Source organism: Chaetodon trifascialis, chromosome 9 (genome assembly GCF_039877785.1).
Source record: "Chaetodon trifascialis isolate fChaTrf1 chromosome 9, fChaTrf1.hap1, whole genome shotgun sequence".
Classification (NCBI taxonomy): Eukaryota; Metazoa; Chordata; class Actinopteri; order Chaetodontiformes; family Chaetodontidae; genus Chaetodon; species Chaetodon trifascialis.
Genome location: NC_092064.1, coordinates 643,322 through 658,136, shown reverse-complemented (window position 1 = coordinate 658,136; position 14,815 = coordinate 643,322). Strand labels below are relative to the sequence as shown.

The window sequence follows — 14,815 nt, the reverse complement described above, 5'->3', positions numbered from 1 at the left end:
TCCCTGCTTCTCCTGTCTACTTACTCCAAGCTGATTAAAATAATCAAACCATCAGAACTGTTTCAGTGTGGACAGATGAAGCTTTAGTGTTTGTCAACAGGAGTCTTTTGAGTGCAGACTAGCACATGTTCAAAGATGCCACACCAGGAAATATGTTGATGTGTTGATTACAAAGACAATGAAATCATTACCCAACTAGAAAGTCTGGATGACTGGAGAAGTGAGAGACTTCTCCAGAGTCAAAATAGCTGCCTTTCCATCATGACACAAGGAAGCATACAACACTAGCACAGCAAGGCTGTAAGCTTGCATCAAGACAGCACAGCATCAGCTAAGGTCTCAGCCCATCACCTATCAGCCAAGGGTGACTGTGTGTTTGTGTATGCCCAGTAACACATGCCTTGATGTTCTGTTTTTGGAGGACATTTGAAGAAGCCCACACACCAGCCTCTATCCCAGCCACCTTTCAGTTCTGCAACATTTTGGCTCATCTCTTCAATCAGCTGTCCTGAAATTGTTATGAAAACAGTCCTCCTCTGGCCCCTACACTGCCACTACTAACTGCTGAAATGTCTGGTGAATGAACACTTTAATTGCCAGATCGATAGGGTAGTTAGTCTGCACAAATGAATAATCCACTGAACTGAAATTATTGTCACTCATTCAAGTCCCACAGATTTAGACCCACACAAGCCTCTCCCCACTTGTCAGCAGAACTGTAGTCTCACAATGAGTGATATTTTTCTTAATGTTGCACTACTATAATGGATGAGATGAACATTTATAGTAAGGTTAGGCGTTGAATCACATTTTAGTGTTTGTGAATACTGTATTAAATCCATCTATTGAATGAGAAAATCCTTTTGAATCCCTTAAACAATTGAATTACTGTGGGCTCAGCTTTTAACATTAGTAAGCAAATAAAGAAAAATAAATAAATAAATAAATAAATAAATAACTCTTTGAGTTCAAATTTGTCAGTTTTTGTTTCCCAAAGACACTACATTTGGCAGCCTAAATAATGTTCAAAGAAAATATTTGCAAATAATAATGACAAAGAGCGATAAAGGATTGGTGATAATGTGGATGCAATTAGAGTTTATTCTATTATAGGATTCTAATTTTTATTTTAAAAATACAGTACACAATAATAAAGGCCACAGCAACATTGTTTAGCTATCTTGTAGGCAATAATTAAAATATTACTATATACAACAATATTACTAATAGATAGATAGATAGATAGATAGATAGATAGATAGATAGATAGATAGATAGATAGATAGATAGATAGATAGATTCTTTCTTCTTTCTTTTTTATTTTATTCAGCCATTAAATGATTAAAGAGAAGCAGGATTTGAGATGACCTGGATTGAGGGCAACCACAGACAGCCCAAGAGTATTTAAATAGACAATGGAGAGTTTTGAAGTTGGAGTGAGTTTGCAAAACATACTGTTAAGTGGGCTGTGCCATTTGCTGTGTGTACCTCTAAATATCACCACTGACACACTGATGACAAAAAAAGATGATAAACCATACTGTGATCACAGGCAGCTTCATACAGCCATGTCTGCCATCCATCCTCAAATTACAGAAAGAGACTATCCAACAATACAAGTGACGAGTCAAAACACCCTCTGCTCTGCCCTAAAGATTATCATCGAAATTAAAACTGCAACTAAAATGAAAATAAGCAGTGAAAAATGTAAATAGAAATAAATAAAATGATGCCCTTTAAGGATTTTCATTTCGTTCATTTCAGATTTACGTTTTTAGCATAAGATGTAGGGAAAGTCTGATTTATTTGTTGTCAAGTCGTTTGGGGTACCACTTCAGAAAAGGAAAATTAATCACCAAATTAATTCCCTATTAAACTGATCTCTGTCAGTACTTCAAAGGAATATAATGTACAATAACCTGCCCTAAATGAAAATTCATATCTTGAGTACAGGATAAATGAAAAGACTGATAATCACACTCTACTGATCAAAATGGAAACACAGGCAATATCGATTTGTGGATGACAAAGTGAACTATGCAGTTGGATGGTGGTGAAAGAGAGTATATGATTACCTAATAATCACAAATGTCAATTCTAAGGTACACTGGCTCTTCTAGTTCTCATCTTGCAGTGACTTAGCTTGTGAAAATAAAGAATACAAAGAGGGCAAAGTTACTCTGGAGCATGTGGCAAAAGAAACAGACACAGCTGTTTCCAGACATGGAAAAAGGGCGGAACAAAAAAAAAAAGAGTAACAAGCGAAAAGAAAAGAAAAGAAAAGAAAAGAAAGAAAAGAAAAGAAAAGAAAAGAAAAGAAAAGAAAAGAAAAGAAAAGAAAAGAAAAGAGGGTGTGTGTTGCAGTGGTTATAGTTGTTTCAGGCAATTAGAGCTGTAGTCTCCCCTGCCTTGTTTTGACTGCAGAACAGAATATTTCCTTCACTTTTATGCAAAAAGGTTGCAATCCTCCACCATAACCCATTAAAACCTTAAAATAAAAATTAGTTCTAAAGTCACTTTTGGTATGCAAGCAGATTTATGGTCTAGGATTCAGACGCAGGTCTGTGAGGAGTCTGTAGTGAGAGAAGGAGAAGCATTTGGATATCCTTCTTACCTGTAATAGTAAGTATTGCAATATATTTCCTATATTCATGCCTGGAAGAAACTTGTAAGATAATTTCAGATATCCCTAAAGTGAACTATACCATTTCTTAACCTCTATATTTGTTGGACATCTGGTCTGCCTTCCTCAATCCCATCCCATCATAAAGTCTATGCTTATGCACATCACAAAAACCAATGGAGATGTTTTAGGTTAATGTAAGTATAGCTATGTAGCTAGTTTAATACACTTCTATTTTCAAAGAAAGAAAAGTAACATTTCTATTATTGGGTGGTCTATTCCTTTAATGTTATTTAGGCACAGGCCTAGATGCTGTATGGTAGTAACATGTCTGTCCACCACTTTGGCATGCTGAAAGTGTCTTTGGTTCTGGTACAGCACTGTTTGTGTCCGTTTTTGACTAGAAGTGATGGTCTGCTGTTGTTGTGTGTGTGGGGCTGACTTGCTGGCAGTTTTGCTCTAGACTGCATTTTTGGTATCCCTGATGACAAAAGTTGTTGTGTTGTATGTGCTACTTCTAACACATTATATCTGGTCCCAACACAAACAAACAAAATCTACTGAAAAACTTGAACTAAAACTAAAACCAAGTCAAAACTAATTAAAAATTCAAAACTAACCTTACGTCTAAAACTGTTTTCCTCAAAAAGCTGAGGCTGAGATGATACTCACTGGCTGTTCTGTATGTGTTTGCAGTTCTGGGCATGTTTATATTTCTCTGTGTGTATAATGTTTAACCTGTCCTCAATCACACAGATGATCTACCTTCTGCACTCATCTATTTATAATGTTCGTCTCTGAGGTAAACTGCTCAGCCACTGCTGCTTCCTCTTTCTCTCTATCTGATCTTACGGACAGCATCAGCTTCTTTTGAAACATTTCTGGCATCCATCACTTGTCAGATTCACTGAACAGATATGCTACATTTTTACAAATGGAACAAAGTAGACCATCTCTAAGAAATATATTCCACATACATCCAGAGGTGACCTCCTGAATTTTCATGAAAAGTATGTTGTTGTGTTTTTTTTTCCCTGGTGGCTCAGCAAAGTGTAATCTCCACACATATCTCAGAGCTGGTGTGATCTAAACATATGGACACTTCAGCATCATGTGCTGTTGAGGCCTTGTGTCTAGTTTGAATTCAGGGTTACTCTACAACCTTATGTAATTTTTCAACCAACAAACTAAACCTCTCTCCCTGTTTTCCTCTATTCATCAATTCAATTTTCTTTTCTTTCCTGCATATTTTTTTATCCTCCATTTGACCCCTTCCCCACATATGCTTCAAGTTACACTTTGTATATTCCGCATCAGCACCTCTCTCTGCAACTGCACCCTGGACTTCCTGACCAACAGATTCCAGTCTGTTAGCTTAGACAACCACACCTCCACCACCCTGACCCTAAACACTGGCATTCAACAGGGCTGTGTGCTGAGCCCTATCCTGAGCAGTCCCCACGTGCCTCAAGACCACCAACATCGTGTGGGTACCGAAGCAGTCAGCCGCAGTGGGGCTTAATGACTTTTGACGCCATTGCACTCACCCCTATCATCACCAAGTGCCTTGAGAGGCTGGTCTTGTTAAAACTCAGATGCTTTCCTCCCTCTACACTGGACCCCCATCAGTTTGCCTAGTGACCAAACAGGTTGAGGGAGGATGGCATCTCCACTCCACCCTGACGCACCTGGATGACAGCAACACCTACGGGAGGATGCTGTTCATCGACTTCATCTCAGCATTCAACACAGTCATCCCCTCCAAGCTGGTCAACAAAGTCAGTGACCTTGGCATCAGCACCTCCCTCTGCAACTGGACCCTGGACTTCCTGACCAACAGATCCCAGTCTGTTAGGTTAGACAACCACACCTCCGTCACCTTGGGCTGTGTGCTGAGCCCTCTCCTTTACTTCCTCTTCACCCACGACTGTATGCCTGTGTATGGCTCCAACTCCATCATCAAGTTCGCAGATGACACGACACCATGGTGATAAGCCTGATTAAAAACAACGACGAGTCAGCCTACAGGGATGAGGTTCAGCAGCTGGCAACAACTTGACCCTCAATACCAAGAAGACCAAGTTGCCTCCAATGTCCGCTTTCACATGTACGGGGCTGAGGTTGAACGTGTCTCCAGTTTCAAGTTCCTGGGCGTCTACATCTTCGAGGACATCTCCTGGACCCTAAATTCCTCCACCCTGATAAAGAAGACTAAACCTCTACTCCTCTACTTCCTGAGGAGACTGAAAAAAGTTAACCTGGCTTGTCAAATCGCATCCTACCCCCACCACCCTCCCATGATGTAATATGGGTGCTAGAAACTGAGCACTGGGTGCTGGTTTTAAAGCTTGTGTGCTGGTTGTTGTGGGTTGAGTTTTGTTCTCTGATTGCTGGGTATTTAGACACTGTTTGCTAGTTGATTGGTGTTCCTTCTGGGTGATGGAGGCCATATTGTGCTTCTTCAGCCCCAAACCTAGTACCAAACAGTCAAGTGCAGCCATTAGTCTGGCTTATGGGTCAGTAGATCATAGGGGATTTGCGCGCATGTGTGAAAAGTGCTACATGAAGGCATGTGGTAATTCCATTGGAACTGTATGTAGAGGTGTTGCTAACAGCAAGTTGTTCAACAGAGCTGTCAAGGACGTAACCCAAAGGTTGTTGCCATGGGAGCAGATAAAAAGGTTGTGATACCTTTTTACCGAAGCTTCATCCCTTCAATTAATCTTGGATGCAATGTTGCCTATTCATGTGAAATGCACAAACACAAATACACACAAACACACACATCCACTCAGGCTGAGCTTTTGTGTGGTTTATTCCCCTCAGCAAACCACCTCCAGCCTCTCAACCAATCATAGGAACAGGTCAGCAAAGTGATAGGGGTGCACAATGAGCGTCAACAAAAAAGGTAAGGAAAAGGAAAGGAAAGGAAGTAGAGACAGCAGCAAAGAGCAGTAGTGGAACTTTGAAGCGAGATACCTTCTGAAGAACAATTCCTGCCACAAGCGCTCTGCAGAATATAGAACATCTCACGGAAAGACCTGGGACCTTCCAGGAATGGAGCATTGTGGAGAGAGAGGAGAGAGAACATGAGGCAGGAAGGATAGACAGGACTGAGGGAGGCAAACAGGACAGGAGGATGACGTGATGAGTAAATGAGAGGAGACAAAATGAAGAGATAGGATGGAGAACGCAACTTCTTCAGATGAGCTAAGCCTCTAAAATTATTTGTACATGGGATGGAGTCTACTGAAAGTCTAACTTTTAGTCTTTTTGGTTTAGTACTGCTACACTGACCCATGGCTACACTGATGATGGTATTTTTGGATTACAGTTGCTTTCTCTAGCCTCAACAAAGTAATTTTAAAAGTAATCTTTAATGAGCAGTTTGCAGCCACTTTGTCCACCTACTTTTCTAATCTGGCCAAATGCCCTCCTCATTTCATTAATATTAATGACCAAATTAGATGGCTTATTGATTTGTGTACATCAACCCTGTATAACAATAACTGTGTTGGCATTTCTGGTACAGCTGTAAAATGGTTTCATTTCTATTTGACAAACAGATATTTTAATGTCTGTATCAACAATCATGTGTCCCTCTCAGCTCCCCTGCTCTGTGGTGTCCCTCAGGGGTCGGCAATTGGACAGGAGTTTTTTCATTGTACATGCTTTCTCTGGGTCACTTATTCAGCCGCTTTTGAGACGTGTGATATTACTGTTATGTCCGATAATTACACAGATCTTTTTCTCTGCTGAACCAAATAACCTGAATCAATTGTCCTGTCCAAATGTCATGATTGCTTAGCTGCCACCACAGAATGGATGTCACTTAATTTCCTCCAAATAAACACTAGTAAAACAGAAATTATTTTAATTGATATTGAGCCGACAGTCCCACATTACCCTGTTCTTGCTTCCCTCCATTGGCTGCCTGTAAAATTCAGAATAAACAAGATCCTTTTGATTACATACAAGGTTCAGCACTTTGTGACCACTCCAATCCTCTAATCTTGGATTTTTATCCATGCCCTGCTATAACTGTAAAACGAAAGGTGATTGTGCCTTTGTTGTTTCAGCCCCAACCCTCTGAAATCATCTTCCCCTATTGGATTTGCTGAATCTTTGGACAGTTTTCACTCAAATGGTTTCTAAAAACACATTTTTATAGGCAAGCCTTTTTTTCTAGGCTTTTTGTTGTTGTTGTTTTTGAAGAAATATTTCAGAAATATATATAACTGTGATATTCCAGAGAAAGGATGTATCCAGCCTGACAAATCATGAATAAAGCAGTGAGAATGAATCTCAATTGAGAGAGTGATAGAGAGAATGAGTGAGAGGGATGGACAGAGCTATGGAGCTATGGAGAGCCAGAAGCATGAACCAGAGGCTGTCTCCAGCTGGATACACACTGACTGTCACTGCTCAGTGACAACAAAAGGAATGGTGCATTGTGGGAACCACAGTCCTTCCTGGTCACTGTTGGCCACCTAGTTTGGGCTGACTGTTGGCCACAGTGCATGCATTGTGACCTGGGAATTGTCAGTGTATACGGTATTCCACTGAAAACTAATGGAATTAGAATCAAAAGTAGTAGGAGTAGAATTGTTCAATCACTTTTACCACACTATAATCATCACCACGCATAATGCGTAAAAACTGAGCTTAGTGCACTGGGCAAGACATAATCTGGTTAAGCCTTTCGAGCGGCTGAAAGTGAACTTCAGCAGATCAAAGGGATTTAAGTGTGCCACCCTGGGGACTTCCCACTTACAGGGGAATGTCACACCAGCTTTAAAATCTGTCAGAATGTTCTTTATTGAGAGTGAGACAGCGCCTTCTCTAAGCAGAGACATTATGAAAGGAACTGAATTTGTCACAAATAATACTTATAAATAACACTAAATCTCTGAAAGGAAACGTCCCTTTAAATAAAGACTCTCAGGATAATAAACATGAAAATATCTTTAAGTTTTATCCCGGCTTAATCCAAATCAGTTCTTTATAGACTGCCAACGGTTTTTATTGCTTTACCTCCTACAAGCTATATGCCTGACAGCTGGAGAAACTGTCGCCATGGTGACTGGGATAGGCAGAGCAAAACGGATCATGCAGTGAGGCCAAAATACCTGAGCCACATCTCATCTTACACCAACGCACACCAACACACATCAACACTGTCAGCCCAACAAACATCATGCATCAAGCCTGGGAACACCCTACCTCAAACGACACAAAGCCCGCCACTGGCTGACAGGGATCATTCACACTATAGTGGCATTTTACCTGTGATGTCAAACCACAAGGGGGCCGGGCTCTGCTGCAGGGACACCACACCCACAATCTCAGCCACCTTGTCATTCTCCATGACGGTGAAATTGTAGACTGGCTCATCAAAGAGGAGTGGCAGAGTTGAGGGAGGAGGTCGACGGATCCATTCAATGTGCAGGCGAGCTGTGGAGGACTTCTGAGGACGGCCGTTGTCTATCGCTTTGATCTGAAGAGAAAAACACAGAAGTTAGATTGTAAGCTAGGGAAAAGGCTCACAACAATCCTAACCCCAAATTAATACGTCAATGTTGAGAGATTAATTAATTAATTAAAGTAAAACCCCAGATAAAGTCCAGTGGTGTTTATTTAATTTTTTTTAACATTTTTGTTTGTTTCAGACTTCACCACAAAGCTTTTATCCTGCTACCAGATAAATTGAAAACATAATGTCCTTAGCCAGTTTTTGAAGAGAATTCAACAAAAATGTTTTAAAACTTAACTAATAATTAACAGAAGTTCACATACAGTTAGGATGTCGTAGCTCCCTGCAGTGAAGGCCTTGCGTGAAGATACAACTGCAGTCTTGGGGTCGATGAAGAACTTCCCATCCTCATTGCCATCCACAATGCTGTAGGAGAGGTCACTGTTTGGCCCATCATCACGGTCATAGGCGAACACTCGATAAATGGGCTCGCCCTTCTTTTTCCGCTCTCTCTCAGGAAGTTTGATCTGATAGACTTTCTCAGGAAATGTGGGCTTGTTGTCGTTTTCATCCAGGACCTGAACCATCACCCACACTGTACTCTGCCTGGGAGTAGGACCACCATCTGACACTAAAACCTGCAGGGGCAGAACAGAGTGAGAGATTCAATACAAATACATACACACAAAATGTGCCCTAAATTCAATTTCAATTCAATTTTATTTGTATAGCACCAAATCACAAAAGAAGTTGTCTCAGGACGCCAAACAGAGCTGGTACAGGCCAAGCTCTTCTATCTACAGAGACCCCACAATTCCCTCATGAGCAAGCACTTGGCGACAGTGGTGAGGAAAAACTTCCTTTTAACAGGCAGAAACCTCAGAAGAAGCCATCTGCCTCTACCGGTTGGGTGAGAGAGAGAGAGTGAGATAGACAGACAGAGAGAGGCAGACAGAAATGCAATCAGAGAGAGAGACAGACATCCATCCATCCATCCTCTATGCCGCTTATCCCTTTCGGGGTCGCAGGGGGGCCAGAGCCTATCTCGGCTGTCAATGGGCAGGGGTACACCCTGGGCCGGTCGCCAGCCGTTTGCACAACGATTCACACCTCGGGGCAATTTAGAGTCACCAATCAACCTAATGAGCATGTTTTTGGTCTGTTTTTGGTCTGTGGGAGGAAGCCGGAGAACCCACGCATGCACAGGAAGAACATGCAAACTTCACACAGAAGGGCCCGACCCGGGAATCGAACCGGCAACCTTGTTGCTGTGAGGCATGCGCACTACCTGCTGCGCACCGAGCAGCCAGACAGACAGACAGAAATGCATTCACAGTAACAATAGCAATGGATGTGATAATAGTAGTAGCAGTTGCAGTGGATGTCAGGCAGGGCCATGGCAGGAGACATAGGTGTAATCCACAATCCAGATTCAGCCACTATCAGGGACTGGTAGATGCAACCCATGAAGGAGTGTCCCTTGGAAGATGTGAGGACCAGATTTAACCTTTTCCCCTACCTCAAAAGAGACCAGAATAATGGTTCATTCTGGTGCTCCTCTTGAACTTGTAACATAGCAAGTTCTCTTGACTTTTGAACATCTGTAGCCAAAAACCAGATATGTCTGACATGGTGAAATGGTATTTCCTGACTCTGTGAGTTAATGAGGATCACTTATAAGCAATGTTATCTAATTAACTTAAAAGGAAAACAACTAGAATTTTGTGAACAAAGTGCAGCTTAAGTACTATTTAAGGTGGGCACTCATGTAGCTATAGTGGGATGCAGCCAGGAGGAGGTAACAATGGTTCCAGAATGAAGATCATTTTTGAAAGATAAGATCCTTCTTTTTTTTTCCAATTTGGGTACAACTTCATTGTGAGTGGTTGGACTGTTTTTGCTTCTCCCATCTAAATGAAATCACATTCCTATTACAATATAACAGTGAAAATGAAACCCATGGGGAGCCAAGAAAGTAAGCAGGGTAGTAAACATCTGTATGTATCCATGTCAATAATTACACAGTGCATAATGTAGTTAGTCCATCTCATAGTTATAAAACAAAGACATTGTAAACTAGAGACCATCTTGCAATGGGATCACACCAGCCACAAAGCCTGTCAACATGTTCATGTTCCGACCCACAAGTACTCAGTGGTCATTATTACATTATTGCATGAATACTCAGTACTCATGGGATGGACAACACCCATCATGGAACTCAGTCTATATTTTGAACTCAACCACACACCTGTGAAGTTGCCTTTCATCTTGCTTGGTTGTGACACTGCTACAGTGACAAAATCTCTCCAAAGATAGACAGACAGACAAAAGTACTGAAAATTGCCTCAGTGGTAGATTCCACTATAGTAAGTGTCTCCAAGACCACATTTAGCCATGGTGACACACACACACACACACACACACACATACACACACACACACACACACACACACACACACACACACACACACACACACACACACAGTGAAAACAGTATCAGCCATGCTGTTGTGGCTAGCAAGCATCAGTGTAAATGAAACAGATGATAAGACTTGGGCTGCACGGTGGCGCAGCAGGTAGTGCCAAGAAGGTCACAGGTTCGATTCCCGGGTCAGGCCTTTCTGTGTGAAGTTTGCATGTTCTTCCCGTGCATGCGTGGGTTCTCTCCGGGTACTCCGGCTTCCTCCCACAGACCAAAAACATGCTCATTAGGTTGATTGGTGACTCTAAATTGCCCCTAGGTGTGAGTGTGAGTGTGAATGGTGTGTGTTTGTGCCCTGCGTTTGGCTGGCGACCGGTCCAGGGTGTACCCTGCCTCTTGCCCATTAGGCTCCGGCCCCCCCGCGACCCCGAAAGGGATAAGTGGCATAGAAAATGGATGGATGGATGATAAGACTTTGTCAAAGGCTCTTACAAACTGATCAAGAAAATAATTTGCAATGATGTATGGAAGAGTGGACTATATTTAATGATAATGTAATGTAGTACATTCCAAGTACTTTCAAGTAAACTTCCAAAACAGCACTATAATGTTCCATATATGTATGTGTTGTTTGAGTAAAAATTGAAATTAATTTCCATTTTCATTTACACACACTCATATGGGTGTTGACCATATTTACATTAAAACGGTAATTTATTACTCACCATCATAATGGTGGACATGGATATGTACAATTTGAAACCTTTTTCCCCATTTGCTGGTGGGTTCAAGTGAAAGCATCATTGAAATTTATCCATGTAAAATCTTGCAGGCATCCCAAATGCCATTGTTGATACCATAGACTATGGCAAGGAACCAGTGGCAAGTCAGTGGACTACTATGTAAAGAAGAAGTGACGTCTTAACTGATGACCCACCCTGATGACAAGACTGACAGATTGTGCTTTATTTTAATTTTGTCACAAAAAGAGCATGGTATCATGTAAATTTAAATGCAGTAGATTGGGGGTGCTGTTTCTCTTATTGCACTTGAAAAGTCTTTGAAAATGAAATGTCAAATGCTGTTTTAATTTCTAAATTGTGAGAAAATTACATTTTAATTTTAAATGTGATTTAAATAATGCTTGCACAAATGGAAAATTAGACCACATTATTTATATTGCATTTCAATTTTCAAATTTTAATTAACATTTAAATAAAGTCCACTTAGTGCAGGTTAAGTTTTGTCACCAAAAGAGTGTGACAAATATGTAAATATGAATGCAACAGACTGGGGGTGTAGTTTTGCTTATTGCATTTGAATACTGTCCTCTTTCAAGCATTTAAGCCTTTGAAAATGAAAAAGGGAAACAGCTTTTCCATTTTCACTTTAATATGGCCATAGAATGTCCAGAGTTACAGTTTCATTTTCAAGTTCAAATTAATATCTTAATATGGCTCCCTATGTGCTTTTATAATGCTGTCAGCTAATTGAGAAAAATCAATGATTAATTGCACAGCTGCACACCCTCTGTCCTTGAGAACTCGTCCTGAAAAATGATGACATTGGTTAACTCTGCTCTGGGCGGCACAGTGGCGCAGCAGGTAGTGCACGTGCCTCACAGCAAGAAGGTCGCCGGTTCGATCCCCAGGTCGGGCCTTTCTGTGTGAAGTTTGCATGTTCTTCCCGTGCATGCGTGGATTCTCTCCAGGTACTCCGGCTTCCTCCCACAGACCAAAAACATGCTGGTGACTTTAAATTGCCCTTAGGTGTGAGTGTGAGCGTGATTGGTTGTTTGTGTATATATGTTTCCCTGCGATCGACTGGCGACCGGTCCAGGGTGTACCCCGCCTCTTGCCCACTGACAGCTGGGATAGGCTCCAGCCCTCCCGCAACCCAGAAAGGGATAGGTGGTATAGAAAATGGATGGATGGACTCTGCTCTGGCCTACTGACAGATTAAGCCTGCCTCAGCCTACCAACAGAAAAAGCCTGCTGGCAGCTAAAGCTAACTAGCACCAAGATGCCTCTTTTCTCCACAGATGACCTCTACAAACTTCTGCAGCAGGTTGCGGTGTTGGAAGCTAAAGTTCAGCGTCTGGAAATAAGGGCATTAATTAGATTTGGTTATCTCCAAAGGGCTTAATATCTCTGAGGTTGTGGTGACGGATGTTGCTCTTTTGATGATTTCTGCGTGCCATTTAAAATGGCAACACCTGCTATTCTTAACAAAAGTGGAACAGAGGTAATCAAAAAGCATTGTATTAATGATAACTACTGTGCAGTCTTTACTCAGTCTTTTACACCATCACCAATACTGCCCTCAGCTTCAACTGATGACCTTGTAAATAGTTTCAGTTCCATAGTTATGACTATTATTGACTCCATCACCCCGATTAAAACCAAAGTTTTGTCAGGCAGGAAAAAGGCACCTTGGAGAAACACCACACTGGTCAAAGTCCAGAAAAGAGTCTGCAGACAGGCAGAGCGCAGGTGGCAAAAACCAAACTCCAGGTTCATTATGAGATTTACAAAAACAGTCTCCACACCTATAACCATGAACTAAAGAAGGCAAGGCAAGCATTCATCTCAGAGATTATCAACAGAAACTGTAATAATGCCCACACTTTGTTTTCTGTTCTGGATAGACTGACAAACCCCACAGCATCAGTCCTTCCTGAACTGCTATCCAACAAGTCTTGCAATGATTTTGCAGCCTTTTTTACAGATAAAATTTCAAGGATAAGACAAACAGTGTGCAGCTTCAGCTCAGGCAAAATGATAAGTCCATCTATGCCTTCTTGCTCTCCAGTTAATCTAGCACATTTTAATCTTCTAGATCATACAAGGCTGACAGAAACTGTATCACAGTTAAAATCCACAACATATACTATATACTCTGCCAATAAACTTTTTTAAAAATGTTTTTCATTGCATAGCTCAGGATGTGTTGCGGATAATAAATAGTTCTCTTCAGTCTGGTCAGTTTCCCCAGGCCTGCAGTAATAAAACCTCTCCTAAAAAAAATAATCTGGATGCTTCAGTAATAAGTAACTACAGGCCAATATCAAATCTTCCCTTTCAAGGGAAAAATATTGAAAGGGTTGTATTTCAACAAACGCATGCTTTAATGATGCAGAACAATCTTTTTAATGCATTTTAGTATGGATCCACACCACAGCACTGAGACTGTACTTATCAAAGTTTTAAATGACATACATCTGAATAATGATGCTTCCAAAACCTCAGTCTTAGTATTATTAGATCTCAGTGCTGCCTTTGATACAGTTGATCATGACATACTTCTTGACAGACTAGAAAAGTGGGTCTTACTGGGACTTACTGGCACTGTACTACACTGGTTCAAATCCTATTTACAGGATAGAGGCTACTTTGTTGTGGCCGTGGTTTGGTGATCTGCTCTGACTCTGTTTTGTGTGTTTTTTCAGGGCTGGAACAAGGCAGGGGCAGGGCTGATCTTTGCAGGGGTTGAGCAGCTCCTGACACACCTGTCACCTATCTCCCCTAATCAGGACTCTCCTTCTTAAGCATGCTTCTCCCACACTCTGATGCCAGATGGTCACTTTGCTCAAGCTTGTGTTTCTCGCCTCAGCATTGATCTCCAGGTTCCTGCTTTGTGTTCTCCAGCCGTCTTGCCTTCGCGCACGCTGCGATTTCGTGAGTTTTGTTTTCCTGCCTGTGTGCTAACCCGTTACGGATTTTTTTGTTCTAAGTGTCTGTCGAGTGGTTCTCCAGCACTTTTGGTTCTTTTGTTTGCCTGTGTGCTTTTTCCCTCAGCGGAGCTTTTGTTTCCCACCAGTGACTGTCGAGTTCTCTCCAGCACCTGAGTTTCATCCTACCTAAGCTGTCAAGTGTCCTCCAGCAGAGACTGACTTCTCCGTTCCCGTTATTTCGGCTCCCTCAGTTGTTACTTCTTTTGTTGTTACTTTTTCTAAATAAACTGTGATTACCGTCTCTGCATCTGAGTCCTACTTCCAGAGTCCTTAACATACTTTGTGTTAATTGGTGAGAATGAATGAAAAAAGATGATGTGTGGGGTGCCACAAGGGTCCATTCTTGGACCACTTCTTTTCAATATATACATGTTGCCCCTAGCTCAGATTATGGAGCATTATAATATTTCTTATCATACTTACGCAGATGATACACAACTTTATATTTCTGTGTCATCACATGACTACAGTCCCTTACTTTCACTGAGTGAATGTATTCATCAAATCAATGAGTGGATGTGCCAGAATTTTCTTCAGCTTAATTCAGATAAGACAGAAGT

General features: G+C 41.4%; 1 protein-coding gene across 11 annotated transcripts in view; it reads right to left on the bottom strand.

Annotated features, from left to right (window-relative positions):
* The window catches only part of fat3a (FAT atypical cadherin 3a), a 319,263-nt gene that overhangs the window by 105,434 nt on the left and 199,014 nt on the right, over positions 1-14,815 (bottom strand). For 7 of the 11 annotated variants that reach the window (XR_011602462.1, XM_070970149.1, XM_070970154.1 and 4 more), the window contains exons 5-7: positions 8,420-8,734; positions 7,910-8,120; positions 5,603-5,671 (exon numbers count right to left, since the gene is read on the bottom strand). Coding sequence is in view for 10 of the 11 variants with exons in the window: in XM_070970149.1 (XP_070826250.1) it covers positions 5,603-5,671; positions 7,910-8,120; positions 8,420-8,734 (595 nt within the window). In the remaining variant the exon portion in view is untranslated. The remainder of the gene's footprint in view (positions 1-5,602; positions 5,672-7,909; positions 8,121-8,419; positions 8,735-14,815) is intronic. The other 4 variants (XM_070970155.1, XM_070970156.1, XM_070970158.1 and 1 more) reach the window with 1 other exon arrangement.